The 27,290-nt window shown below is 33.6% G+C and overlaps 1 protein-coding gene across 2 annotated transcripts; it reads right to left on the bottom strand.

Annotated features, from left to right (window-relative positions):
• Positions 1-15,379: 15,379 nt before the first annotated feature.
• LOC107160852 (olfactory receptor 52E2-like) lies at positions 15,380-16,613 on the bottom strand. 2 transcript variants are annotated; one of them, XM_015507452.1, is made up of 2 exons: positions 16,535-16,613; positions 15,380-16,254 (listed from the first exon to the last, which is right to left on the bottom strand). In XM_015507452.1, the coding sequence occupies exons 1-2, from the start codon at positions 16,611-16,613 to the stop codon at positions 15,380-15,382; spliced, it is 954 nt and encodes a 317-aa protein (XP_015362938.1). The 2 variants fall into 2 exon arrangements, with proteins under 2 accessions (XP_015362938.1, XP_015362947.1); XM_015507461.1 differs by having other exon boundaries at positions 15,380-16,236.
• Between the last annotated feature and the right edge of the window lie 10,677 nt (positions 16,614-27,290).

The following is a 27,290-nucleotide window of genomic DNA, read 5'->3' as shown; positions in this document are numbered from 1 at the left end:
AAAAAAAAAAAAAAAAAAAAAAAAAACAAGGGCAATAAAAACATGTGAAAATAGACAAAGAAGCAAGAACAATACAAAATAAACAATGACAACAAAAAATGTGTCTCCTCAACCATCAATAGTAAAGAAAAAATTTATATCTGTTGATACCCAGTATTTTTCCATAAATTATGGCTCTCTCCCACATCCCTAATTATATTTTCAGGAATCTTGAGAAATTTCTTTATTTTGACACATTACAATTTATTGTAAACACAGCAACCAGGGATAGTTATGCACATGCCTGTAATCCCAGGAATTTGGTGTAGAATAAATATTTAATAAACATTTGAATATAATATTATCTCACTAAAATATTTTGATTACCACAGATACTTTCCAGTGCAGTAAAATTCATAAGTATGTATTAAAAGAATTCTATTATTCATTCATTCATTCATTTAATGAATAATTATCGGCAATAGATGAGTTCTGAGCATGGTTTAGATGTCAGTAAAGTCAAATGTGAGATCTCTGCTTACATACCACTAACATTTTCCAATGTCACCCTAGCCTGCATCCCTTAATGACCAAGGAGAAGTTAAGTCTTATTTTTATCCACTATATTATAAATGTAAAGACTCTCATTTTGTTAATTTTAATGCATCCTTCAAATGAAAATTCTCACATCTTTCAAGCTCATCCCAAGCCTTCTTCATAAAGCCATCTCTCTGTTATAGTCATCCAATTTTGGTTCAATGTTTCTAAAGTAATTTGTATCCATTATTTTCTGCATAAAACATGATTTGCTAAGAGGTATTCTCTATCAAGACCATTCCTTGGAAGAGGAGACACAGGTGATTTTAATCCATAGATGTATTTCCCTGCTTATGAAGGCCTTCCTGATTGTCTTCCTATCAGTGAAACAATTTTACATATATTTTCTATTTTTGCCCTTAAGAATTTTATTATTTAATTATTATTTCATCCTGATTTTTAAAATTTAATTTTTAATTAAAATTGATTTTTAATTACAAAATATGTAAAATATTTTATTTGTCTTTTTATGGCAGGGTAATGCATGTTTGTGATTAGTTTAAAAATTGTGAGTTAAAACTGTTGCCACATTCCTGATTCTTGGAGAAAGTGCTTTCTGTGTTCCAGGGTCTTTAACTTCCCTAAGGGTAACTTTGTGTTTAAGTATAGGGTGTTTTATTGGAGAAGGTTTTCTCTTAGAACTTCCATTTTTCCTGAGACACACAGGTTCTACAATATATATATATATATACATACACATACATATATATATATGTATGTATATGCAGACATATATATGTATATGTGTGTGTGTGTGTGTGTGTGTGTAGATTCACATACATACATATGTACATTCATCACTATGTTACACTGTTGGAAGCAAAAACAAAATAATGAATAAAATAAATTGATAGATCACTCAAAATTGATATCCTATATGCCATTCTCTTGTTCCATCTTGTGCTTTGCCTGTTAGTATTCAATTCCTTGTTTTTCAAATCCTCTTAGGTTTATAATGGATATCGTCATGGGACTACAGTCTTTGCTGTGATCAAGGTTCATTCTAAGGCTTTGCCATGGCGATGAGCTTCAGGTGTGTGGCCTTTTAGTTCTCAAGTCCCTCCTCGGGATGCAGTTGTGGGCTGAGCCCTGAACTCTATCTCTCACACGAGAGTAAGAATAGAAGAAAATCTCATTAACTTCGTCAAATATATGCATCATAAAATTAAATATACAAAAGTCATAATCTTGAATGTTCAGAATTATTTCATGTGTGCATACATATATATACATATATGTAGATACATGCATGCATATATACATGCATATTATGTATGCATATATGCACATAAATACATACATATGTATATATATATATATATATATATATATATATATATATATATATGCATACATACATACGTATACCTTTATATAATATATTATGTATCTTGGCTCATTCCTGATTTTGAAGAAAATAATTCTAGGCTTTTAAGATTATAACTTTTGTGTATTGAATACATATATATGTATATATACAGTCAATTATTTATAGATATACATATTTGTATGTATAGATACATAAGTGTATATAGATTCACATACATACATAAATGTACATTCATCATTATGTTACACTGTTGGAAGCAAAAACAAAGTAATAAATAAAATAGATTAATAGATCAGTCAAATTTGATATCTCATGAACCCCTGGGGAAAAACTTTATTCACTAGGTTAAGTGCATATGTGAGGTGTTTGTGTGGACCTATTTTTATTACTTTGGTTAGCTTACTTTTCCTCATTTGCTTTAGTGAAGTCTTCTAATCTCTCTCTCTCTCTCTCTCTCTCTCTCTCTCACACACACACACACACACTTGTAATATGCTGTAATTTCTCACGTTTTTGATTTTGTCCTGTTGTCCCCTGTACTTCTTATTATTTTTTTAATTTGCGTTGAGAGCCACGGCCGGGGTAAATATGGTGCCTGGCATTTTGCCAGAAGGGGGGGTTCCTGCTGCCTTGGGTGCCCGCTGTTTTTGAGTTCTTGCGGAGTTCCTAGAGAGTTTGTGTGGGTTGGTTGAGTTCCAATTGAGCTCTCTCGGAGTTCCTGAAGGGTCACGTGGATGGCGTTTGCGTGAGTTCGGAAATAAAGTTCGTTCCTGCTTGAATCTACAAGTGGCTTTTGACCTCCCGGTTATTTGTGCCCAGCCAGACTGCGGCAATTTGCGTACATTAAAGACTTTTGTGTTATAAATCCTATGTTTTTTTTGTCACATGTAAAGTATCACATATCTTTCATTACAATATCATATAAAATACTTTCACCACTCTGAATATCACCTTGTGATTCACATAGACAACATCTTCTCCTCTCCCTGACAGTTTCTGATAGTTTCTGATACTTTGTTGTCCTTTTTTTAGACTTATTCACTTAGCAATATGTATTTAAGTTCAATATGCCTTTCCATGGTAAGATACCTCATTTCTTTTTAATGTAGAGTAATATTCCTCTATGTGACGTTACCAGTTTGTATATTCATTCATCTCTTGAAGGGCATCTTGTTGCTTCTTGTTCTTAGAATTTATTAATAAAGTTGCTAAACTATCCATGTGCAGAATTCTTGTGCACATAGTTTTTAAAGCAGTTGGCTAAATTCCTTGAAGTACAACTGTATATTGTGATTAGACTAAATTTAATTTTGTAAGTAACTGTCAAACTCATTATCCAAATTGTCTGTGCTATTTCTTTAATGAATAACATATTGTTTAGTACATACAATTTCTACTTCTTTGGTAAATTTTCTCCCCAAGAATTTATTTTTGATGTTATTGTAAATGAGATTGATTTCATAATTTATTTTTCATATAGTTGAACTTCAGTGTATAGAAATGCTCCTTACTTGTGTAAGTTGAATTTGTATTCTGAGATTTTACTGAATTCTTCATTGATCAGGTCTATCTTTGTGGCAAAGTCCTCAGGGTTATTTATGTAAAAGATCATATTGTCAGCGAACATCTTCTCTTCCTATTTGGATGTCTTTTTATTTCTTTTTCTTGAATAATTCCTATGGCTTTGACTTCTAGTATCATGTTGAACAGAAATTTTCCTAATCTTAGAGGAAAAGTTTTCAAATTTACGGCATGGAGAATAAAGATAGCTGTAGGCTTTTCATATGATTTCTATTGTGTTGAGGACCATTTCCATTATACCTTATTTGGTGAGAGTTTTTGCATGGAAATTTTTGGATTTTGTCAAGCTTTTTTTGAATATATTGAAATAATCATATTTTTAAAATTTTCATTCTGTTAATATGGTGAATCACATTTATTGATTTGTGTCTGTTAAACCATTGTTGCATTTCAGGAATAATTCACAATTGATCCCATGTGAATGTTCTTTTTTTTTTTTAATTGCTTTTATTTTTTTAAATACATGACAGCAGAATGCATCACAATTCTTATTACACATATGAACACCATTTTTCATATCTCTGTATATAAAGTAACATATTAATTGGATTATTTTATAAATTAGGTGTATACATAGATATCAGCATCTGTTGTTGGTTGTTCAAAACATTACATAGTTCTTGATATATCATATTTCACACTTTGATTCAAGTGGGTTATGAGCTCCCATTTTTACCCCATATACAGATTGCAGAATCACATGTGAATGTTCTTTTAAATTTACTATTGAATATGAGTTGTTTTTCTTTTTGAGTAATATACATATATGTTCATCAGTGTTATTGGACTGTAATTATCTTTTGGTGTACTATCTTTGTCTGACTTGGATACTACTATAATACACAAAAGTCATAATCTCGAAAGATTAGAATTATTTTCCTCAGAATTAGGAATGAGCCAGGTTACCTATTTTATTATACATAGGAATGTATGACTGTGATAAATATAATAAGAGAGAGAGAGAGAGATGGTTATTACAAGACACTAAATGTCCAGCCAGAAGTATGTAATTGTAACCAGAATTAGACAGGCAGTCAGTGCAGATACGTAAATCGAGTCAGGTCAGATCAAGGAGGCCAACTATGAGTGAGTCTGGGAATTTGGACACTGTCTCCTGAGGGATTGAAATGTTAATTCCTTCAGAGCCCTTCCTCTACCCTTATCAAAAACCTGGCCGTGATCCAACCTGTTGCCAAGGTAACCTATCTGAGGAACTGTCCTTCCCTGTGGGGAACTATAAGGTATATATATATATATATATATATATATATATATATATAGTGTAGTATCTTTGTCTGACTTGGATACTATATATTATATATATACTATATATATATATATATATATATATATATATATATATATATATATATACACACACACCATATATATGGTAGTGTCCTTGACTACTCTATCCTATCCTGCCCTTCCCCCTTCGGCCCACTTGTTTCCTACCTTTGGGCCATCCCACCGAGCATTCCTGGGCCTAGTCACAAATGCAGGAAGGAGAAAGATAAGGGGGAAAAGGCAAGAGAAGGAAGGAAGCCTAGGACATATAAAAAGGACAGAACACCTTGCTTCTTGGGATACTAGGATACCAGCTATGGCCCCCTTCTCCCTCCCAGGAGAAGTCTATTTTACTCCTATTAAAATAAACCCTGCTTTATATGCTTTCCTTGGCGTGTTTCTCTTATGTTCAAATTTCAACATGTGGGGGACTTGTCACTGATAACTGATATGTTAGTCCATAAATATGATTGACACTTTTTGAACAGAAACATGTTTGCAAATGGATGGTCACACTAGAGTGTCAGGATGCACATTTTATGTGCATTATCAAGATAATGTTTATAATGTCATATTTTTCCTGTTTTAATTAACAACATTTTTTTTGTGTGTATGTGGTACTAGGGGGTTGAACTAAATGATCTTCTGTACTGAGCCACACTAGACCTTTTTATTTTATTTAGAGACAGGGTCTCACTACATTGCTGAGGTTGGTCTTGGACTTGTGATCCTCCTGCCTCGGGCTCCTCAGTCACTGGGATTATAGGCATGCACCACTTTACACCAGTTCTGTGAGCAACATTTTAATATTCTCTTTCAACTCACCTTTTGTGCTTCCCCTTTGTATTTGTTTAAAACATGTACTCTGACCCACAGAGCACAGGCAGGCCCAGGTCAGCCCTGCTGACCCCACACAGTGCACAGGCAGCCCCAAGAGAGCTTCACTAATGCCTGCGGAGCCAGCACTGGGTCCGAACTGCATCTTTGAACACATCACCCAATGCCACTGCCCGCACTCCCCCCCAACCCGACCTGACACTCCATCCCTGAAAGCAGCCGTCTCCATCTTGGGACATCTTTAGTTGTAGCAATTCCCAGCTTGGAACACAGGTTGGGCGGGTATCCATAGTCCCCAGCCCCCTCCTCTTCCCAGAAGTGGCTACCCCCACACTGTGACTGCCCAATACAAAAACAGCTCCTCAAGACAGGTTTGAAAACCATAGAGTGCAACCCATAATACCTCCCAAAAGAAAGACCCCCAATTAAGAAGTAGAGATGCGGTTTAGAGCTAAATTAGAGATCAGGAACTGTGATGTCTACAGGCAATATAAGGATATAAGACTATGTGCCCACACCACACAAGTAGGTCCCAAAGGAGATCTTTGGTTTAGTCTTGTATCAGGGACCCACTGGTGCCAAACCTCACTTCCAGGTACTCTGCACCCAAGACCAGCCCTCCCACTCTGGTAACCTTCAACATCTTGAGGGTGGAGATGCCAGCTAACAGCACACAACCCCACTATTAGATGAGAAGGGAAGCAGGAAGATACTGATCTCCAACCAAAACAATCTTGTTTCTTCCTTCTTGACTTTTTCCCCTCCATCTTCCTCTCTATTCTTCTGCCCTCACATCCCCAATGTTTGTGAAACCAAGTACTATACATAAATTAGGATACTGAGGACTGAGATGTCTGAATAGTATATTACAGTTGTGTTGTATATTCTTTTATTTCCCATTTTTATGCTTTTTATTTTTCTTAATATTTATGTGTGTTTGTTTTATTTACTCTATTGTCTTACCACTTACTTGTCTCCCCAAAATCATTTCCTCTCTCTTCCCCTGTTTCTAACCATCGTCTTTAAATTCCCTTTTCACACTTCCTAAGATCTAATAACTCTATATCCTCACCCCGTATCCCTCAACATCTCATCTTACACTTCACCCCTGGTTCTTTGTCCACTATCAGAAACTGTAAACCCTTTTGCAAACCTACTGTTTATATTGTAGAAATTAATTTAACTCACCATTTCTGTGTATTGTGACAAAACTGTAAATGCCTTAATAGCAACCATTTGGTTTAAGGTTATGTATTGGTTGTATTGGGATCTGCTAACATTGTTCTTCCCCTCAAAGGAAAGGTATTGGAACCCTGCAGGGGCACTATAAGCTTAAAGTGTGAAAAATGGTAATGCTGTAGATCCTCAGGGCTAGAGGAAAGACACAAAAACAACATGAAAAAAACAAGGGAAAACACTGCCCCAAACAAATCAAGATACCACATTATTAGAATCCATGACTAGCACAACAGAAGAAATGACAGAGAAGGAGTCCAGGATGTACATAATTAAAATGTTCTGCAAATTAAAGAACGATATAAGAGAACAAATTCAGGGAGCAAATGATAATTTTAATAAAGACCTACATACGCAAATACAGGAAGCAAAAGATTACTTCAATAAGATGATGGAGGTTCTGAAAAAAAAAAAAAAACAGAAATCCTTGAACTGAAAGAAACAATAAACCAAATTAAAAGTTCAATAGAAAGCATCACCAACAGATTAGACCACTTGGAAAACAGGACCTTAAACAATGAAGACGAAATATATAATCTTGAAAAGAATGTAGATCACACAGTGAAGATGGTAAGAAACTATGAGCAGAATATTCAAGAAATATGGGATAACATAAAAAGACCAAATTTAAGAGTAATTGGGATAGAGGAAGGCATAGAGTTTCAAACCAAAGGAATGAGCAATCTATTCAATTAAATAAAACATGTGCTTTACTCACCAACATATCTTTTGGACTCTATTCATAATTCAATCTGTTTTCCAAAATTGTGGTTTCATTTTACATTCACACAAGAGAGGTCTGAGGGATTTGATTCTTTCACAGTCTCAACATCACTGCTTATGATTTTTTTCTTTTTAAACAATTTTTATTATGGTGGTTCTGATGGATGCAAAATAGTATCACTGTAGTTTTGATTTGTATTTCCATGATGACTAATGATGTTGAGAAAAGTTTCATGTACTTATCTTCCTTTGCCCATTGTTAATTGAATTAATTGAGTTTTCATTATTTTGTCACAGGAGTTCTTTATGTATTCTAAATTTATACTTGCCCTTTCAGATCTATGATTTGCAAATATTTTCTCCCATTCAGTAAATTGTACTATGTCTTGATGATACAGCAAAATGTTTAAATTTAAATGTATGCCACTTTATGTATTTGTTTTTTCATTGATTTTGCTTTTTATTTCATATTAAAAAATCATCACAGTACAAAGACACAAAGATTTATACCTATATTTCCTATTGAGAGTTTTAAGCTTTTATCTTTTATACATAATTATATGGTTCTCTCCAACTTTGAATTTGTTTTTTTTATTGTTTGTTTTTCTGCCTATGGTGACAGTTGGGGTTACAGTTCTTTGAGTGTGAACATTCAATTGGCTTACCACTGTTTGTTGATAAAACTTTTTCATCTAGCTTCTTAGCACCCTAAGCATGCTGGGAACACTAGACACTCAATTATTTCCCATGAATGTATATATCCATCCTTATTCATCACCCTACTGTCTTCTTAGTATAGTAAATATTGAAACTGAGAAGTGAGAATTCTCAATTTTGTTCATTTCCCACATTTTGTGGTTATTCTGTGATAAAAAAGGCCCAGGGGAAATCCATGAATGTTGCTATCTCTAATAGAAAGAAGTACATCCTAAAAACATAGGAAATGTATCTTTCAGATAACCGTATATAGATAGTTATTATATTTCCTGCCATTGATTCATTCCAGAAATATTTTACTGGAGTCTCTAGTTTATGATCTTTGTTGCAAAGTGAATTAATCCATTTTCCACACTTTGAATCCCTGAAGATGTTTTATTTTACTATTCTATTCAGTAAAGTCACAAAATTTTAAAACCATCAGATGATGAATATGCTACTCAAAATTTAGTTCCTAGCATCCTGAGAAGTCATCCTTATCTAATATTGCATCATTGTTCTATGCATATCATTTTTTCAATACCAAATTCAGACAAAGCAATAAAATGATGCCTTTGAGTTAAGAGTTCTCTTGATAAGACTTCAAAAAACATTTAGAAGAACACCAGGAAATTCCTGTTAAATGCATGAGTTCAAAATTTTATTTTGTACCTGAAGATGTTTGGGACTGTTCTACTTTCATAAAATATCAAGCCAAACAGGATGGATGGATGTTGCATTCCACAAATAAGAAGCCTTCAAAGAGGAAGTATTGCCCACATAGTTAGACAGATGGTTTGTTAAATACAATGAAAACACACAAACATACGAAAATGATTAAGTATAACTTGAAATCCTGCTTCTTAGAATTCTATACATCCAAGCTTCTGGTATAAACAATGTTTTTATTCCCTAAAACATACTATTTTCTGGTACTTTCACTACATGCTTCTCCAAAAAGGGAGGCAGTGGCAGAGTGAGGGCACATGGTGCCTACAGATTTTTATGAAAAGTGAAGAAAAAGGCATTAAAATGGAAAAAATATTATACATTTTTAAAACCTTGACTAAATAATGCCATTAGGTTCTCAGAAAAATCAAATGCATTTAGATTGTAATTGAGAAATGTATTAAGATCTTATTTTTCATTTGAACGTATTTCTCTCTTCACAGAACTTCAAGAAAATTGCAATCAACTGAATGGACTAGTAAAATATCAAGCTGGGATATCATCTTATTTTCAAATGGAAAGACATATGAATTCACTTTATCTCAATAGTTAAAAACAGAAAGTGCTTCTGTGGGAATCCCTATTCCATTACTGCTCTGTAATGGAAGCCTACATTCAAAAGAGTAAACACTCAAAGCCAATATAGAGATTCAACACACAAAAGCATACTCCAAAGTTTGCTTCTTTAGTATCAGGTGGATTTTTTGCTTGTATGCTTTAAGGATCATTAGAAAAGAGCCAAAATATGCATCTTGGGTTATAGTCACACTCTCAAGACCTACAAAAACGAGAGCCTCTACTTTGAAGTGAAAACATGGACTACATGCTCACGAATCTGCTTGGTCCGCACACCATAGATAATGGGGTTGAGAGCAGGTGGGATAACCACATACAGGTTGGCAACAAGGATGTGGACATAACGGGGAATTTTTTTGCCAAATCGGTGGGTGAGAAAGGAGAAGAGGGACGGGGTGTAGAAAACACACATGACCCCAACATGTGAGCCACAAGTGCTCAGTGCTTTGTGGCGGGCATCTCGTGATGGGAGGCGGAAAACAGCACGGAGAATGTGGGCATAGGAGATGCCAACCAGTGCCAAATCCAAGATGAGGAAAGAAGCCACAAACAGGCCATAGATGGCATTGATGCGAATGCTCGCACAGGCCAACTTGGCAATGCCCATATGCTCACAGTAAGAGTGGGCAATAATTCGAGCTTCACAGAAGGGCAGACGATAGGTTAGGTACAGAATGGGCAGNTGTGCTACTGACTTACCTTACTTCAGTGTGATCTTTACTTCCTCCCTCCTTTCTTTCTTTTCTTCCTTCCTTCATTTGTCTGTCTGTCCCTCTCTCTTTTATTATTTCAGAAAGAAGAGATTGGTAGGAATATATATATATATATATATATATATATATATATATAAAAGGAAGAGACTAGAAATATAGGCCGAAAGGGAAGTAGGAAAGAAAATATGTGCAAAGAGAAGAAAGAAAGAAAGAAAGAAAGAAAGGAGAATATTGGAGGAAGGCATAAAGGATGTAAAGTTTTAGGTCTAAAGAAGTCCAGAAAAAAGTTATAGGACAAAGTCCAAATTTCAAGAAGTTTTTTATTAAAGCTATTTTAAAAATAGTGATTACCCCAGGCAGTAAATCTTGTGAGACTATATGTAAAGTCCATGTCCAGTCTTCTTTATTTCTCTGCCTCCCTCTCTGGAATCAAGAGTTCATATTTAACCCTTTTCCTCTGATAGTCTTATTTATTTACTTTATTATAGAAATCTATACTCTAATGCACACTTGTTCTTGGGAGTGGAGATTACTGTTTGTGCCACAAGCTTAATTTTCCTCTGCAGGAATAGGAAAGACAGTGAATGAATCTGACAATACTTTCCTATATATGTATAAGAATACACCAGAGTGAATCTCCACATCATGTACAACCACAAGACTGTGATCCGAATTAGAATGAGATAAACTCCATGTTTGCATAAATATGTCAAAATATACTCTACTGCCATGTGTAACTAAAATGCATAAATAAATAAGGAGAAAAAAGTAAATATCCCTGCTTTTGTAGAGAAGACTTTTTTTTTCATCTGAAAATATTTGTACAAAATGTCACTTAGTAAATTCAGCTGTAATCTGATCCATAACTGGTGAAAAGGAATCTCTGATCACCATTCATCTTCACTGCAAATTAAATAAGAAGCTCACCTTTACCAGAAACAGGGCTAGAAACCCCTTATAACTACTAGAGAAAACACAGTTTTATAATATTCATACTTACAGCCCTTGGGGCCTGTCTGAAATTAAAACTAACTCCAATTCGTTCTATGAACCAAGACAAACACATCATAGTCTCTTGGGTAAGATCCTATTTTCTGCACCAGGGAGAGATGCACTGACACACCTACCACCCACTGACCCGGACATGGACATTGTCAATACAGAGTCAGTGATAACAAAAATAATACTTCCAAAATAGTTTTATATGATGTGAACAGAATCTCTTCGTGGGTAAATTTTTCATCTTGATTTTCCAAATCTCTATAATAATGCAGACTTAGAAAATTAATTACATGTATATGTAATTACATATAAAATTGCATTACATAACATATTACTATATATAATAATTATTATATATAATTATACTATTATATTATACTATAGTAATTATATTATATATAATAATTCTATTTTGAGTGTCAAGTAAGATAAAGTCTCTCTTTCCTATGCAGTGTTCCAACTACTGGCTTCAAATTTAAGTTAATAAAACCTAATTTAGGGCTAGCAGTGTATCTCAGTGGTAGAAAACTTACTTAGTAGTGTAAGACCCTGGGTTTGATCCCCAGAACTCCCCCCACACAAAGTTTTTTAAAAATTAACTTAATGTTAAATATATTTACAATGAAAGGAAAGGTGCATGATTGTCAAAATTACAATAAATAAATATTTCAATGTCCAGATTAAAATTAACATAAAATGCTTTTACTTATAGAAATAAGGCAATAACCTTAGAGAGAAAGGAAGAAAAAGAAGAGGAGAGTAGCGGAGTCTGAGTAAATATAATTAATCTAAAACCTTATCTATAGAGCAACAAATCAGTAAATCCAGTCTAAAATGAATGAATAACTAGACATTTAAATGAACCCATAATCTAGTGTTGGGATTAGGGAAGGTTGATACCACTGTGCCCTTCAGTGTGATATTTTCTATTAACATTTATGTGATATTAATAATGTTAAAATTGAAAAGTGAAAGGTGTTCTGATATATTTAAGCAATATGCAATTCTAAAACAAATTAAAGTACTAAGTGAATGTAGATTTTTGTTATAGTTTCACAAGGAAAAAATTCAAGTCATCTTCTTATTTTTTACTAGAACATAAAAATAATGCATATTAATAAAATAATGTGATGTTTTGTATACATTGTATGATATTCAATTAACAGTAAACCTACAGACTCATTTATCATTTCTTAAGGTGAAAACTTTCAAAATATTTTCTTGGAACTTTAAATAAAGCAAACAGTACATTATCATAATCTATAGTTGATGCAATAGACTGTAAGAAGTTATTTTTCCTAACTGTAACTTAGTTTCTATAATAAACTTTCCCTATCTGCCTTCCCTCTTCTCTCCCTAGCCTAGCCTATGATAACATCATTCTGTTCTCAACTTCTATGTGATAAATATTTTTAGATTCCATGTATGAATGAGATCATAAAAATATTTATATTTCAAATCTACAATCCACTGGATAACAGAAATATTAGCAGCCATTTTAGTTATTCTTCTAATTCTTGATATTGTTTCTGAGCCTATCCATAATGTTGACATTTTTGAAAATGCCCATTAGCCAGTTTATTCCCCTCCTCATTGGTCTTTCTGAGTTTTGCTGAGCTCATTGGTTTATTCCCATAGAAATGATCTCTTCAGTCTATATCCCCCCTATTTCATTTCTAAGCCCAGTTGGATATTACGTATTTTCTATGGTGATTTTGAGATCTAAGACACAGTGCACAGTGTTTAATTGCAATGTTTCAAAAGTTCACGAATTTCATTCTTTTTTTGTCACACCATGTTGCCCCAGAATCTTAGCGTTATGTCATGGAGGTACCAGATTAAATCTGTAAAGCTATTTTGGACTTTGTGTTCACACAGAAGCAGTGGTACCAGCACAGGAGTTTTATTATTTTTCCAAACTTTATACAAATAGAAATCTGATCTCCTTTCTTCCTAAGAAGTGAAAATAAAACTCAAAACATATCCCTTCCTAATGGCATGGTCTGAAAGACTGGACATAAAATACTTTTAGTAATGAAGATTACATTATAATTTAAATTCTCTTCATGATTCTTCTAAATATTATTCCCCACACAACCATCCTACTCCAAATAACCATTAGGTGATACCATATTTATAAGGAACTTTTATCTAATATAGAAACATACTTTAACATGTTTTCCCATGCTAGGGTTTCAAAACCCAAGTTTCTATTTTATATTCCACGGTTTCTATTTTTATTTCTTCCCTGAGTTACAAAATACAAAATCACCCAATTGACCCTGAAAATGGTACCAAATTAAAATTTCTTTGGACTTTGATATTTGTTATTTTAAAATATGGAATTAATTAAAATAGCACAAAATGGACTCCAGTATAAAATATGCCTAACCTTTGAACAAACATTTTGTTATAATTTTCATTGACATATAATTAATGTATATTGACATGTTAAATTTTTTTGAATGAATCACACATAAAAATAGTATATTGAACTCACTACAAATCTCTAAATAAATCACAAGCAACTTAATATAAAAAATAAGAACAAAAATAAATCTAGTACTTTAAAGGAGAAGTATATCCAATGAATACAAGAAAATGTTTTCACCATCATTTCCGATCAAGAAAATGCTAATGTAAATAACAGTGTGACACTCCCATACCCCACCCAGTGTGGCTCCAAAGTACACCACTCATCTTAACTGCTCATAAAGATCACTACTGAGTTTGGAAACAGGAAGAGGCTATTAAAGGTGAGTGTCCCCTATAGGCCAGTAATTAATCTGATGAAAATATCCAAAAGAAATGAGTGATTGTGTTCAACAGAATACACTTACAAAAATATCCAAGGTGCTTTTATTAATAATAGAGAAATACTAACTTAAATATCTTACTTCAGTAAAACATATATGTTAACTTCATTTGTTCATTAAAGTAGTGTATTAATTACATATTATATATGAAGCTATAAGGCAAAACATTATAGAATGATAACAAACAAAAAGAGAAAACACAAGTTAACTGATATTACACACAAAATGGATCAATCTAACAAATATTATTGTGCAAAACCTAGCCAGACACACATCAAATTGTGCGTTTCAGATTTTTGCACTGGATTGATTTTATATGAAATCTTGAAAACAAGAGCAAGACAGAATAAGACTATCTCTGCATGAATCAGAAATTAGGAATGAGAAAGCGTGAGATGAATATTAAGTCAAGGAATTAATGGCATTTGTAAATAAGAAAATAATCAGAATGACACAAAAAGTGACAGAAATGTCAGGAGATAATTATTGCATTGCATTTGCCAGATTGTAATGAATCTTTTTTGCTTTTAGTAACAGAATAATGTTTATTTTTTAAATTTTTTTATTTTATTGGTTTCAAAAATAAATAGAACCATGGAGCAAAAAGAAAGCAACATCCCTAGGTTGTAAGGGTCTCCTTTACTTACATTTAAAGCATAGTTTGGACATCACAAACCTAAATGTACCTGTGACAAATGCTAGGCAAAGTGTGTAATAAAGGATGTGTTTCCCATGACTTACTCACTTTCTTCCATGAACTACATCAGAACTTGATGGCACAATGCAGCAAGCTTGACACTCTTGATGGAACTTTAGAATGCCATTATATAGTAATTGTGATGGAATGCAAATGACTAATATTTCTGGAAATAGAGGAAAAATGAAATGAAGGAGAGGAGTGAAATGGAAAATAAGATGAAAATATACAGGGAGGCTTAGATATTAAACAGGGAGAGTAAAATGTGAAAACACCCACAAGAATGATAGTGTATGGTGCCCAAAAAATTATGCAGGACTCTAAATCAGACTTTAAACCTGGGGACATCATTGATAAAAAAAAATAACATGTAAGATTTTTATGGGCTGTCATTTACCATAATAATCAGATAACCAAAATTTAGATTAGTATTCCTTCTAAATTCAATAATGCCACTTATAAAAGGAAACAAAGATAATTAAAACTTTATGTAAAACATATTTAAATTTAAATAACATTATGAGGTGTTTTTATGCTCAATAATTTCATTTGCTATGTATTGGGTAGTATTCCTAATTCTTTATTTTTGTAATAATATTTTCTTTACATGATTATTGATCTGCTTGGTTCTGACCCCATAGATGACAGGGTTGAGCATTGGTGGCACTACAACATACAGATTGGCCAGGAGTATATGGATATAGCGGGGGACATTTCGACCAAAGCGATGTGTCATGAAGGAAAAGAGGGCAGGTGTATAAAAGGCCAGGATGACACAAACATGAGAACCACACGTGCTGAGAGACTTGAGACGGGCTTCCCGGGAAGGGAGACGGAAAACAGCACAAAGAATCTGAATGTAAGACAGGGTTATGGCGATAATGTCAAAAACAAGGATTGAAATAGCACCCAGGCCATAGATGATATTGATCTTGATGCTAGCACAAGACAGGCGAGCAAGACCCATGTGCTCACAGTAAGTGTGGGGAATGACGTGGTTCCCACAGAAGGGCAGTCGTAGTATGAGAAATACAAATGGAATGACAGAAACAAACGACCTCACTAATACCCCAAGACCAATCACAGAAACAATCTTGTTGGTGAGGATGGTGCTATATCGGAGGGGGTTGCAGATGGCCACATAGCGGTCATAAGCCATTGCCAAGAGGACTGCTGACTCCATGCCAGTGAAGTTGTGGATGAAGAACATCTGGGTGAGGCAGGCATCAAATTTAATCTCCTGAAAGCTAAACCAGAAGATCCCAAGCATCTTAGGGATGGTCGCAGTGGAGAGTCCCAAGTCAATGGTAGCCAACATGGCCAGGAAGTAGAACATGGGCTGATGAAGACTGCTCTCAGTCCTGATCACCAAAAGGATGGTAAGGTTCCCTACGAGTGCAATCAGGTATACAGCACAGAAGGGAAAGCCGATCCAGATGTGAAGTGCCGCGACCCCTCGCCAGCAAGGGAAAACACGACACAGGATTCTTCCTTCAGCAGTTTATTCAGGCCTTGATTCATGTTTCATCTTCTAGTGACCCGTCGCGGAGCGCCCAAGCACAGCCTAATAAAGCCTCCAGCATACCAATCTTAAGCTGCCACGTGGACCTTTCTCATAGGGTGGTAAGGGATTGCGTGCCAATTCTCCATATTAGGAGTTGTTTATCACAGGCCACAGTGGAAGCCGGCGCCATCTTCTAATGGCGGCCACGGTCCAACTAGAACGGCTCACCACAGTGAAGAGCCTCTAGTCCTGGGATCCCCAGCAACAAGAAGGTAGAGGGGTGAGACTGACTATCATTGGAAAGGTACATCCTGTTTGGGAATGCGTGAGTCCATGTTTTTTAGATTGGTATTTACATCAAAACTGCAAGTCACCAGTTTTCTGCAGCCTCTGAGACCTAAAGATAATATAAAGAAAATATTCTTTCAATACAGATTATACAACAGAATCAATACAGATTCTTCTGCAAATCAGACAAATTGAAATACACTTTCTACAGAGAACTTCAGATAGGTGACATCCAAGGATAAGTCCCTAAAAATGATTATATATTAAATTTAAATGAAATGTTCTGCATGTGACTTTAAACTTTGCTAGCCTTCTCCTCTTTGATACATGATCAATATCACCAATATAATTTTACCTCTCTATTCATCAGCTACTTTTTCTTATCATCAGTATCATCAATACCAGAACCCTCCTGAATTTTGATCAACTTAGGTGTCTGCTAGCCTTTGAATACAGTACTGGAAATTAATCCCAGTTGATTGAATGATAACATGCAAGGTGAAATAGAAAATTGGTAACATATACTCAATAAACAAATAAATTTGCCAAAATATATAGCAAAATATTAAAAAGTACTCTAAAGGATTAAAATTTGGTCATTCATTAATTTTCAGTCATATAATTACAAAATGAGATAGAGAACAATAGTAAAAGAGCAATACAAGCCACCAATTATTGCAATACTGTCCATTATTTATAAAACTTTTTTTTTAACTTGGGAAAAATCATTTCGAATCCTTACAACAAACATGAAGAATATCAATTTTCCATAATTATGTGAGCAATCTAAGACTTTAAGAGACTCCCAGAAGTTTACAATGATCTAATGGAAATTAAACTAGGGACGAAAGTGGTGAATGGAAATGGAAAGAGAATGGAAAGAAATAAAAGGACAATGTAGACCTTATGTATACTATATATGAGACACAAATAACCCTCCACATGAAGTATGCAAATACACAATTGTGTTTAAAGCTCAGAGAATCTATCTGATTAACATAAATTTGTATCTACAGCTAATTGCTCAGACAATGATGGATATTGATGAAATGTTGAAGTAAACACCAGAGAAAAAAGCAAAAGGAACAATGGAAAATTAGATTCATGATAACTCAATCATTTCAAAAGTTAGCTAAATCCCCATTAGCCATCTACATGTGCCTTGCTTATAACATTTTAAAGGAGATTAAAACATCTCACCTATATGCATAATTATCTTATAGCAAAAAATCTTTCTTCTGACCATTTGAATATTCCAGAGAGCAATACTAATTATGACCTCCTTCTTGGTGAAAAAAAATGTTAGGGTATTATCTAGGCATTGGTATAAAGGAAACAAACCAAAGAAAACATGTGACAGAGAGATTGTAGAAGGAGTAGTACTCTATGGGTGATAAGCATGTGAAGAGAAGCATATCCAGGAGTAGGAGGCACTGGGCAGGTGGTGCTCTGTGGCAGGACCAGGAGGAAGAAAAGGTATTTTAATGAGTGATGGGATTGTGATTTTTTAAAGGTATGACAGTTGATGAATGGAGGAGTAAAAATATAATTCACTCATGGAGACAAAATTTTCTGTGGATTCCAATGGGTGGAAAATGGTAAAATATCAATAAAAATATCTTTTTTCCAGTTGTACATATATGCAGGAATTTCTGAATAAATAGAAATTTTACTTTTAGTAATAGATGTAGAGCTGATTATTAATGAATAAAAGTAAATTACTTATTTGGCATTTCCGGGGGGGGGGGGGAAGAAATGGTGTTATATTCTCTGATTGCAAATAAATGGGGGAATTTATGTTTCCTAGGTCTTATGATTATACCCTGAAATGGTGCAAAGTCTAAGCATTAGGTAGATAGCCAAATGAATTATGAATAAATGATGTAGAAGACAACTACAAAAAAAGAAGCAATACACACACACACACACATGCACATACACACACAAATATCAAGGGCTGGGAACGTGACTCAGTGGTAGAGTGCTTGTTTAGCATGAACAAAGCCCTATAATAGAATTAGGGAATATAGAAAAGAGGGAAAACCTCTAATTTCTAGGTTATATAAATGTTTACACTCCTATTGATATTTATTTAAGAACAAAATTGCTAAGGAACAAAAATGTTGAAACTTCAGAATTATCTAAAATTATATGGTGGTGAGACAGCACAGTAAGGGTAGTTTTAGACCTGTTGACAAGAGATTTGAGAATTATCAAGGTCACTGGGAGAAAAATGATAAAGGCATGAATGCTTCAAAGGAAGAATTGTTAATTAGAATCTCATCTTCCAAATCAAGGATGCCTATAGTCTTGTGTTTAAAAACATCTTGCATTTTCACTCTTTTCCACAAGTATCCTGCTTTTTTGGTGTTGCTATAAAAACAACTTGATATTTCTTGCTGGGCCTCCTGTAGACTTGATCCTGTCTTCTTCTGGGTATCCAAAAGTCTTAATACCAATCTCTCTTAATAACAATATATCATTCATGTCTACTTGTCTGTGTCTTATTTAAAATACGGAACACTCAAAAATTGTCCATCAACAATATAAAATTAAATACAATATATTTATAGAGTGAAATGTCATATTTATGAACAATTTACAACTGTATACAAAAATATGGAAAAATCTTAAAAATGAAGATTAGAGAAAGAAATCAGATAAAAAGCAGGAAAAACTGATATATTGCTTAAGAAGTCAAAATAATTATTACTCTGTGGTATATTCCAATAAGTTTAAATGGGAATTCTGAAGTGCTAAAAACATTTGTTGATTTATACACTGGTTATACAGGTGTGATCATTAATCAAGCTGCACATATACAATGTGTGCTTTGTAGATGTGAAAATTCAATAAAAAGTTCATAAAATATGAATTGCTTAATGGCAGATGGGATATATGCATTCATTTTTGCACCCCAGGATCACTTATTAGAATTCATTGTTTTAATTCAAAAGTTAATATGAAAATGATGAATGACTATAAAAAGTGCCTAGGCCAATTACAACTTGTACTCTAATCTTATTGTTAACAGTTTCATGCATGTGTCCATTAAGTAAATACTTTAATTTTTTTTGTTATTTGCAACTATTTTGAGGCAATTTTAAATAGAAATTGAAGTCCATGCAATATGACACCCTTCCCTATATGTATATATTAGTGTTTATAAAAAAACTCAGTGTCTATAAACAGGAATATTTATAGAAAATATTTCTTAGTATCTGATTTTGATACTTTTCTTCCATTAGTAAAATAAGTTCCACAGCAGTATTCTAATTTATCATAAACTGCTCTAAAATTAATAAAGTGGATGTTCTCAAAAGTAAGAACTTCTGATCCATCCACACATGGAAATCCTCAATAACATGACCAAGTGCTTCCCCATGAATGTCATTATTAACACATGATGACGTTTATAACTATAGAATTATATAATGAGATTTGTAGGCTCTAGAAAGATAAGCCATATACTTTTCCAGTTTTCTTTCTACCTCTCTTAGTTTCATCTTTTTTATGCTTTCAGTCTTCTTTAAAGATATTTGTCCCTCTGAACATTTATTAAATATACGTAATTCTTAATCTTGGGTCTTAAGTCCAATTTTCCCTCCCTCCTTTGTTATCTCTTTCCTTCAGTGCTTTGATTGTTCCAAACAAAGTTGTCACACACAAAATTAAAGAAGATAACAAAACTTGGAAACATGAAAAAAAATCCACATGGATTTTGCAAGTATCCTAACCTAGGGATAGTGATAAAAATGTAAATAATGATTTAAAAGATTATACCTCAGTTTTTTGGCCCATTTGTTGGTTTTTGGGTTTTTGTTGTTGTTGTTGTTGTTAAGGTTTTTGAGTGCTTTAGGTATCCTAGAGATTAGTGCTCTATCTGATGTGCTTGTGGTAAAGATTTGCTCCCGTTCTGTAGGCCATCTATTCACCTCGCTGATTGTTTCTTTTGCTGAGAAGAAGCTTTTTAGTTTGAATCCATCCTATGTATTGATTCTTAGTTTTAATTCTTGGGCTATAGGAATCTTATTAAGGAAATTGGGGCCTAATCCGACATGATTGAAATTTGGGCCTACTTTTTCTTCTGTTAGGCACAAGGTTTCTGGTTTAATTCCTAGGTCCTTAATCTATTTTTAGTTGAGTTTTGTGCATGGTGAGAGTTAGAGGTTTAATTTCATTTTGCTACCTGTAGATTTACAGTTTTCTCAGCACCATTTGTTGAAGAGGATATCTTTTCTTCAATGTACATGTTTGGTGCGTTTGTCTAATATAAGAAAACTGTAATTATGGAGGTTGGACTATGTGTTCTCTATTCTGTACCACTCTCTCATAAAAGGATATGCAATCAATCAACAAACTTATGAAAAAATGTTCAACATCTCTAGCAATTAGAGAAGTGCAAATAAAAACTACTCTAAGATTTCACCTCACTCCAGTCAGAATGGCAGCTATCAGGAATACAAACAACAATAAATGTTGGTGAGGATGTGGGGAAAGAGGCACACTCACACATTGCTAGTGGGACTGCAAATTGGTACAGCCAATATGGAAATCAATATGAAGATTCCTTGGAAAACTTGGAATGGAACCACCATTTGACCCAGCTATTCCACTCCTTGGATTATACCCAAAGGACTTAAAAACAGCATTCTACAGGGACACAGCCATATCAATATTTATGGCAGCACAATTCACAATAGCTAAATTATGGAACCAACACAGATGCCCTTCAGTAGATGAATGGATAGAGAAACTTTGGTTTTTATACATAATGGAACATTGCTCAGCGTTTAAAGAGAATAAAATCATGGCATTTGTAGGTAAATGTATGGAGTTGGAAAATATAATGCTAAGTGAAGCAAGCCAATCCCCCAAAACCAAAGGCTGAATGTTTTCTTTAATATGAGGATGCTGACTCATAATGGCGATGTGGGGGATGGAGCATGGGAGGGATGGAGGAACTTTAGATAGGGCAAAGGAGAAAGAGGGGAAGGGAGGAAGCAAGAGGGTAGGAATGATGGTGGAATGAATTAGACATCATCACCGTAAGTGCATGTATGAAAACACGAATGATGTGAAAATACTTTGTGAACAATCAGTGACTTGAAAAATTGTGCTCTATATGTATAATATAAAATGAATTCCATTCTGCCATTATGTATAATAAATTAGAATAAATAAATAAATAAAAGATTATATTACAACTTTAAAAATTTAGCATATTTAATAGATAGAAGAGAATAAATGACTACTAGAAAAATCTATCTGCATACGAAAATCATCTTCATGAAAAATGTGTCAATGTACAAAACAATTCTAGGCATCATTTTTCTGAATATATGACACCACATAAAATGTTGCTAAAGAGATAAAAAGGCACTACTTTTTTTCTGAGAACTAAGGTCTACCTATCCAGTTTCACATATTACATCAAGCATTCTTCATTTATTAAAATCTATTCTGAATGAAACTATAAGGTCATTAAATTAAATTGTCAGTGAAATATAAAATAGTTCCAGTTTTTGGGAAAATCTTTCTTCTGAGACTCACCTTTGAGAAAGTTACATCTATATGACTTGTTCAAACTCTGTAGAATTACATAGTTCTTTATGAATTATTTTATTGTGAACATCAGTGTCTATTTCAAGAAAGGCATACCCCAATCCGTGTAAATTTGGAGTAATTAAGGAGATCATCAGGCTGAAATAGTTTTTACAAAGGAAAACGTAGAATTGAAGCACAGATTCACTCATTATTTTTCCGTGTGTGTGTGTGTGTGTGTGTGTGTGGTACATATGCACTTACATACTATCTAGTATACTATAAATACTATATACTGTATGTACTATATATATATATATACACTCAAAGATGGTTTCGTATGTCTATAAAACACATATACATAGTACAATTTGGGAAAAAATAAGTAGCATTTAAGCACTAAGTATCATTTGAACAAAAAGATAATTTTTCTTTTTTATCATGATTAAATATCTAGAGATCAAGATCATTTTGCTTGATATTTTTAACCTTCATAAAGCCAAATTTAACAGTTAAGAATTTATCAAATATGATATCTTTAGTCAAACAGAATATCTAGGGTGTTCCCATTTTGTTGCTTTATCTTTAAGTATAATACACTTGCCTATTTTTTTCTTTACTTCTTTTCTCTTTTTTAAGTAATTTTCACATGGCTTCTGACCAATACTACAATAATATAGGCATGGTATATACATCCGTATATAAGGCAGCCCTGATTTTTGCAAAGAGCCATTAATATATGTATTGGCTAACAACGTGAATACAAAAAACATTTCCAATATAGATGGAGTAGTCAAATATCAACTTATGGAATTTAATAGATAAAACTGGTTAAAATAGATATCCCAAATATGTACAATATAAGGAATACATTAATTAATAATAGTACTTGTTGTAGTTCTATATTTAATAAGCAGATTTATGCAACCTCCTCAAAAAACCAGTTATTTCAAAGTTTACATATTTTAGGATTTCTGAAAATTGTATCTTATGTCAAAGAAACTTATTTCCACCCCAATAGTATAGTTTATATCATATCTTGTATAGGTTTATATCTATATTCTACATAAAATAACAGCTTACTCTATTGCTTTTAATTTAAAAGTTTTACCTACAAACACCCTCTTTGTTATTATGAGGTACTTCATTTTCATCCAATGTAGTCAATATGGAAAATCTCATTCACATTCACTGTTTTGATAGCTATCTTTCTAATAAAGACTCCTAAATAAATGTGTCCATAATATTTATTCAACTAAAACTGAGATTTACATGACTAAATTCTCCTAATTATTTTTACTTTTTTTTTCCAAAAATAGTGCAAATTAAATATTTCTAAAATTGAATTCCCAACACTGATTCCACCAAATGCCAATTTCACTTATTCGTACCTTTGCTGCTGTCTAATTCTATGAATACCATTATCATTCAGCAATTTGGTCAATTAAAAATATAAGGATCATCCCTTTTCCTTTTTCCACCTCTTTAAAGAAAAACACTATCAATTCCTCTTTTAAAAACCTATCAAAACCAGTACTCTGTCTACATTCTAATTGGAATAATTCAAATCACCATTTCTTGAAGTCATTACAGTTCAGTGCTTCCCAAGGCTCAAGAACATGAGCTCTGCACTGGACTGATTGTGTTGAAACTTAGCTTTATGACTGAGTCACTCTGGATTTAAATGGAAGAAAATAGTAAGTATTGTTTATTAGTTGTGTGACTTTGCATAAGTAATGTAATATTTCTACAACTCAGTTTCTTAATCTAGGAAACAGAGATAGTAAAGATAAATAACTTAAATCTGTTATTAGTTTTATAACAGATAATTCCTTCAAAACATTGAAACATGTTCCAAAGAGATCATATTATCTCTCATGCAACAGATATCAATTTTTTTTCCAAAAGGCACACCTATTAGATTCAGAATGAAATCTAAATGCTTTTATTAATATTACCTAGCCTTTATTCGCCATGATCCTATTCTTTCCCAAAGCTTCATCCTTACTCTGTTTTCCTCAAACATAACTCTTGTCTCCTGTCATCTCTTCTATGCCTCTTCTTTCCCCTGTGCATCTCTAATTTGAGAGACAGAAAAGACTCACCAGGCTGAGCATCAAAACAGATTCATATCTCTGTATTGTCAAAACCTGCTCAGTTTTTATGAGAGCATTGCTTTTTGCCTAGGAGGAACTTTCATTAGAAAATTCCCTAGAGCCAGTTTTTTAAAAGTACACAGGTCTCTGGGGATTCTGGTTTCCAATCTGGGTCATGAAATGCACCATGACTTACAAGAAAATAAAGTCAGGAGAAACAGATTTCTTAATTACCTAGCAAATTCCTATGAACCTTTCATTAACTCATTCTGTACTGCAAAACAATAGTAGATGGAGCTCTTGCCTTCATTATTCTGGACCATCATTTATGGAGAAAATATGCTTTTGTGTCAAAAGACAAGGATTTCCCAGTCAATGCCTCTGCTCTACATACAACATTATAAATTTTCTAAGTAAATTGATATTGGACAGATCATCCACTTCATTTACTTTTTTATTTCTTCAGTTGCTCCTTTTTTTTTAAAACCCAATCTATTTCTCATTCATAGTTACTGGTACAGGTATGTTCCTACAAAGTCATTTCCCCTTTTGCTACCCTGAAATAATCACTAACCTATATATCCTCAAAGCTGAACTCACAGAGCTTAGCTAAGGCCACAGAGGGCTTCATGAGTGTGTGCCTGGGACAGTGCATAGCACTCTAAAACAGGGCCCAATGCTTGTTTGGGGTTAAATGCCCTGTGGTTGCAATCTTGAATTTTTAAAATAATTTTGTTTTTGAGTTTATCTTCTACAATTGAAGTCTCACATGAACATGGAGCAGATGCTGGAGAGTTGGAGCTCAGCTCAGATACACTCATGTCTTTTGCAACCTCTGCATCTCCTCAGGATGATTTCTTAGGCATTTGCTGCTCTATCTGTGCCCTGAGACTGCTGCTGTCCTTTGGCCTTGGCAGGATCCTGACCCTCAACCTATCCACATCTGTGTCCAGAGCACATATGCTCCTGCTCATGTTTATACTACCTTAGTGTTTCCTGTTTGTATGAGTCTTTACCTTATCGTTCTCTTGGCTCATCCATAATTCAGCAACCAGCTCTGAATGTGCTCCAGGACAGCTTTAATGCCTGTGGATCAAAGGTTTGGCTAACCAGAGACAAGCATCTCTGATTAAATCACAAACAGCTTTTTCTCATTCCCTTTTCTCATTTGTTTGAACCTGAGAAAAAATTTCAGAACAATTCAGGCAATCCTTTGCATCTGGTTGTGGGCATCATTGTGCTATGATTTAGTGCTCTTTTCATTATTTCTTCGTTTTCTAAGTCTAAACAACAAAACAGAAGTCCCCTGCTGCACACTTTTTTTTATTCCTATAAAATCTGTGTTAGACATATATTTCTTGCATATCTCTTGAAAACTCATACCTTTCAATCATTTATGAAATAAACTTACAAATGTGAGTGAATTCCATCTTTCTAGACCAGCTAAATCTTTTATCTATGTTCTTACAAAATTTAGAACAGGGATCAATACATTTAGTCTCCTTTGTATGGTCTGCCCAATATCAATTTAGAGTTGAGTAAAATAGTCAGGGTTTTTGAGGCATTTATGTATATAAGCAAGAGTCCTTGATCTAGTATACTTATATTTGATTTTTTGGTTTGATTTTTCCCCTTATTTTGTTAGAATCCATAAGTAGAAAGACAAGAGAGGGATTAGCAACAAATGGAAGTAAATGAAGAAATGTCTCCCCTCTAAATGCAAATAAATGTAAAGATGTGACTAAGATTGAAGAACCAGTGAGAGTAGATGAGAAACTGATGTTTAAGTGCAACATGAAGGAGGTCTATGGTGGACAATTGTGAGAAGATAATAATCCAGACAGAGAGAAATGTTCTAATTAAGGAAGAAATTTGCCAATAGGATACCTTTAAATAATTGTAACTTTCAGAATATGTTGGTCTGTCATTACTTGTGGGGCTGAAAAACAGGGACTGGGATGACTTAAGGACAACCTGTGCCTGTAGGGTTTTTCTAGCAGAGTAGAAGACACTAAAAACAAATATTGAAAGTTGTTAACATGCATGTAAAATTAGTGGTAAGTATTTAAGAATCTAACATATCATTTTATTTTTTTTTATGCCAGGGATTGAAACCAGGGGTATTTAACCACTGAGTAACATCTCCAGTCCTTTTTATTTTATTTTTTACATTTTGAAACAGGGACTTATTAAGTTGCTTAGGGCCTTGCTATGTTGCTGAGGTTGGCTTTGAACTTGTGCTTCTCCTGCCTCAGCCTAATTTTTTTCTATCTTTGAATATTGAATATACCCTAAATATAATCACATTGAAGTCAACAAAATGTTTGAAGGAATAAGTTATTGCTTATGAGATTAACCAGGAGTAATAAATGGAAAATGGAATGGGACAGGAAAATAGAGGGAGCAACTGAAAAAATAAAAGATAAAGGAAAAAAAGACATGTGGTTTAAGAACTTAACAAATGCAATGTTTTAGTTGATTGAAATAGCTACAACTAGAACAGAGTTGCTCTTCCCAAGAATGTTTATCCTTGAATAAGCAAGTATGCTTTGTTTTTAAATTAAAGTCAGGAATTATGAAGGAACATGGAGCATCAGTTACTGCACTCCAACACAGAGTGAGTAAATTAAGGGTTCATGTAGATTCACAAGATAATTATTAAATTTCACATTTCTTTTTAAGTTTTGCATTTTATTCTAAGATTCATACTACTAGTAATATGTTTGTATAACTTCTGCCTTTTTAAAGTATACCACTGGGGTTTAATTGATGCACCAGAAAAAGCATATTCAATGTATACTGTTGGATGAATTTGGAGGTAAATATGCATCCATGAAACCACAATCTGTGTCTTCAATGGTCCATTAACTTTCAATGTTTCCTTCAAAGATTTTGTGTTTTCTGTGTCATAATCCGGAAATCCTTGCCTATAAAATGTCAGGGAGGTTTCCACCTAGGTCTTCTTATAGGAGATTTATGTTTTCATGTCTTAAGTTTTGAAAGAATGTTGTTTATTATATATGATAAGGATACAGTTTTATTTTGCCTCCGGATATTCA

The sequence above is a fragment of the Marmota marmota genome, unplaced genomic scaffold (assembly GCF_001458135.2).
Source record: "Marmota marmota marmota unplaced genomic scaffold, marMar, whole genome shotgun sequence".
In the NCBI taxonomy this organism is placed as follows: domain Eukaryota; kingdom Metazoa; phylum Chordata; class Mammalia; order Rodentia; family Sciuridae; genus Marmota; species Marmota marmota.
The sequence above is the reverse complement of the archived record's forward strand: the minus strand, read 5'-3'. Positions and strand labels throughout refer to the sequence as shown.

What these genes read in the sequence shown, in the direction of transcription:
- LOC107160852 (XM_015507452.1), bottom strand. Translation starts at nt 16,613, where the DNA reads ATGTACCTTTCCAATGATAGTCAGTCTCACCCCTCTACCTTCTTGTTG. An exon ending in AGGACTAGAGGCTCTTCACT is followed by an intron (nt 16,255 to 16,534) that starts GTGGTGAGCCGT and finishes CTTGCTGGCGAG; the next exon opens with GGGTCGCGGCACTTCACATC.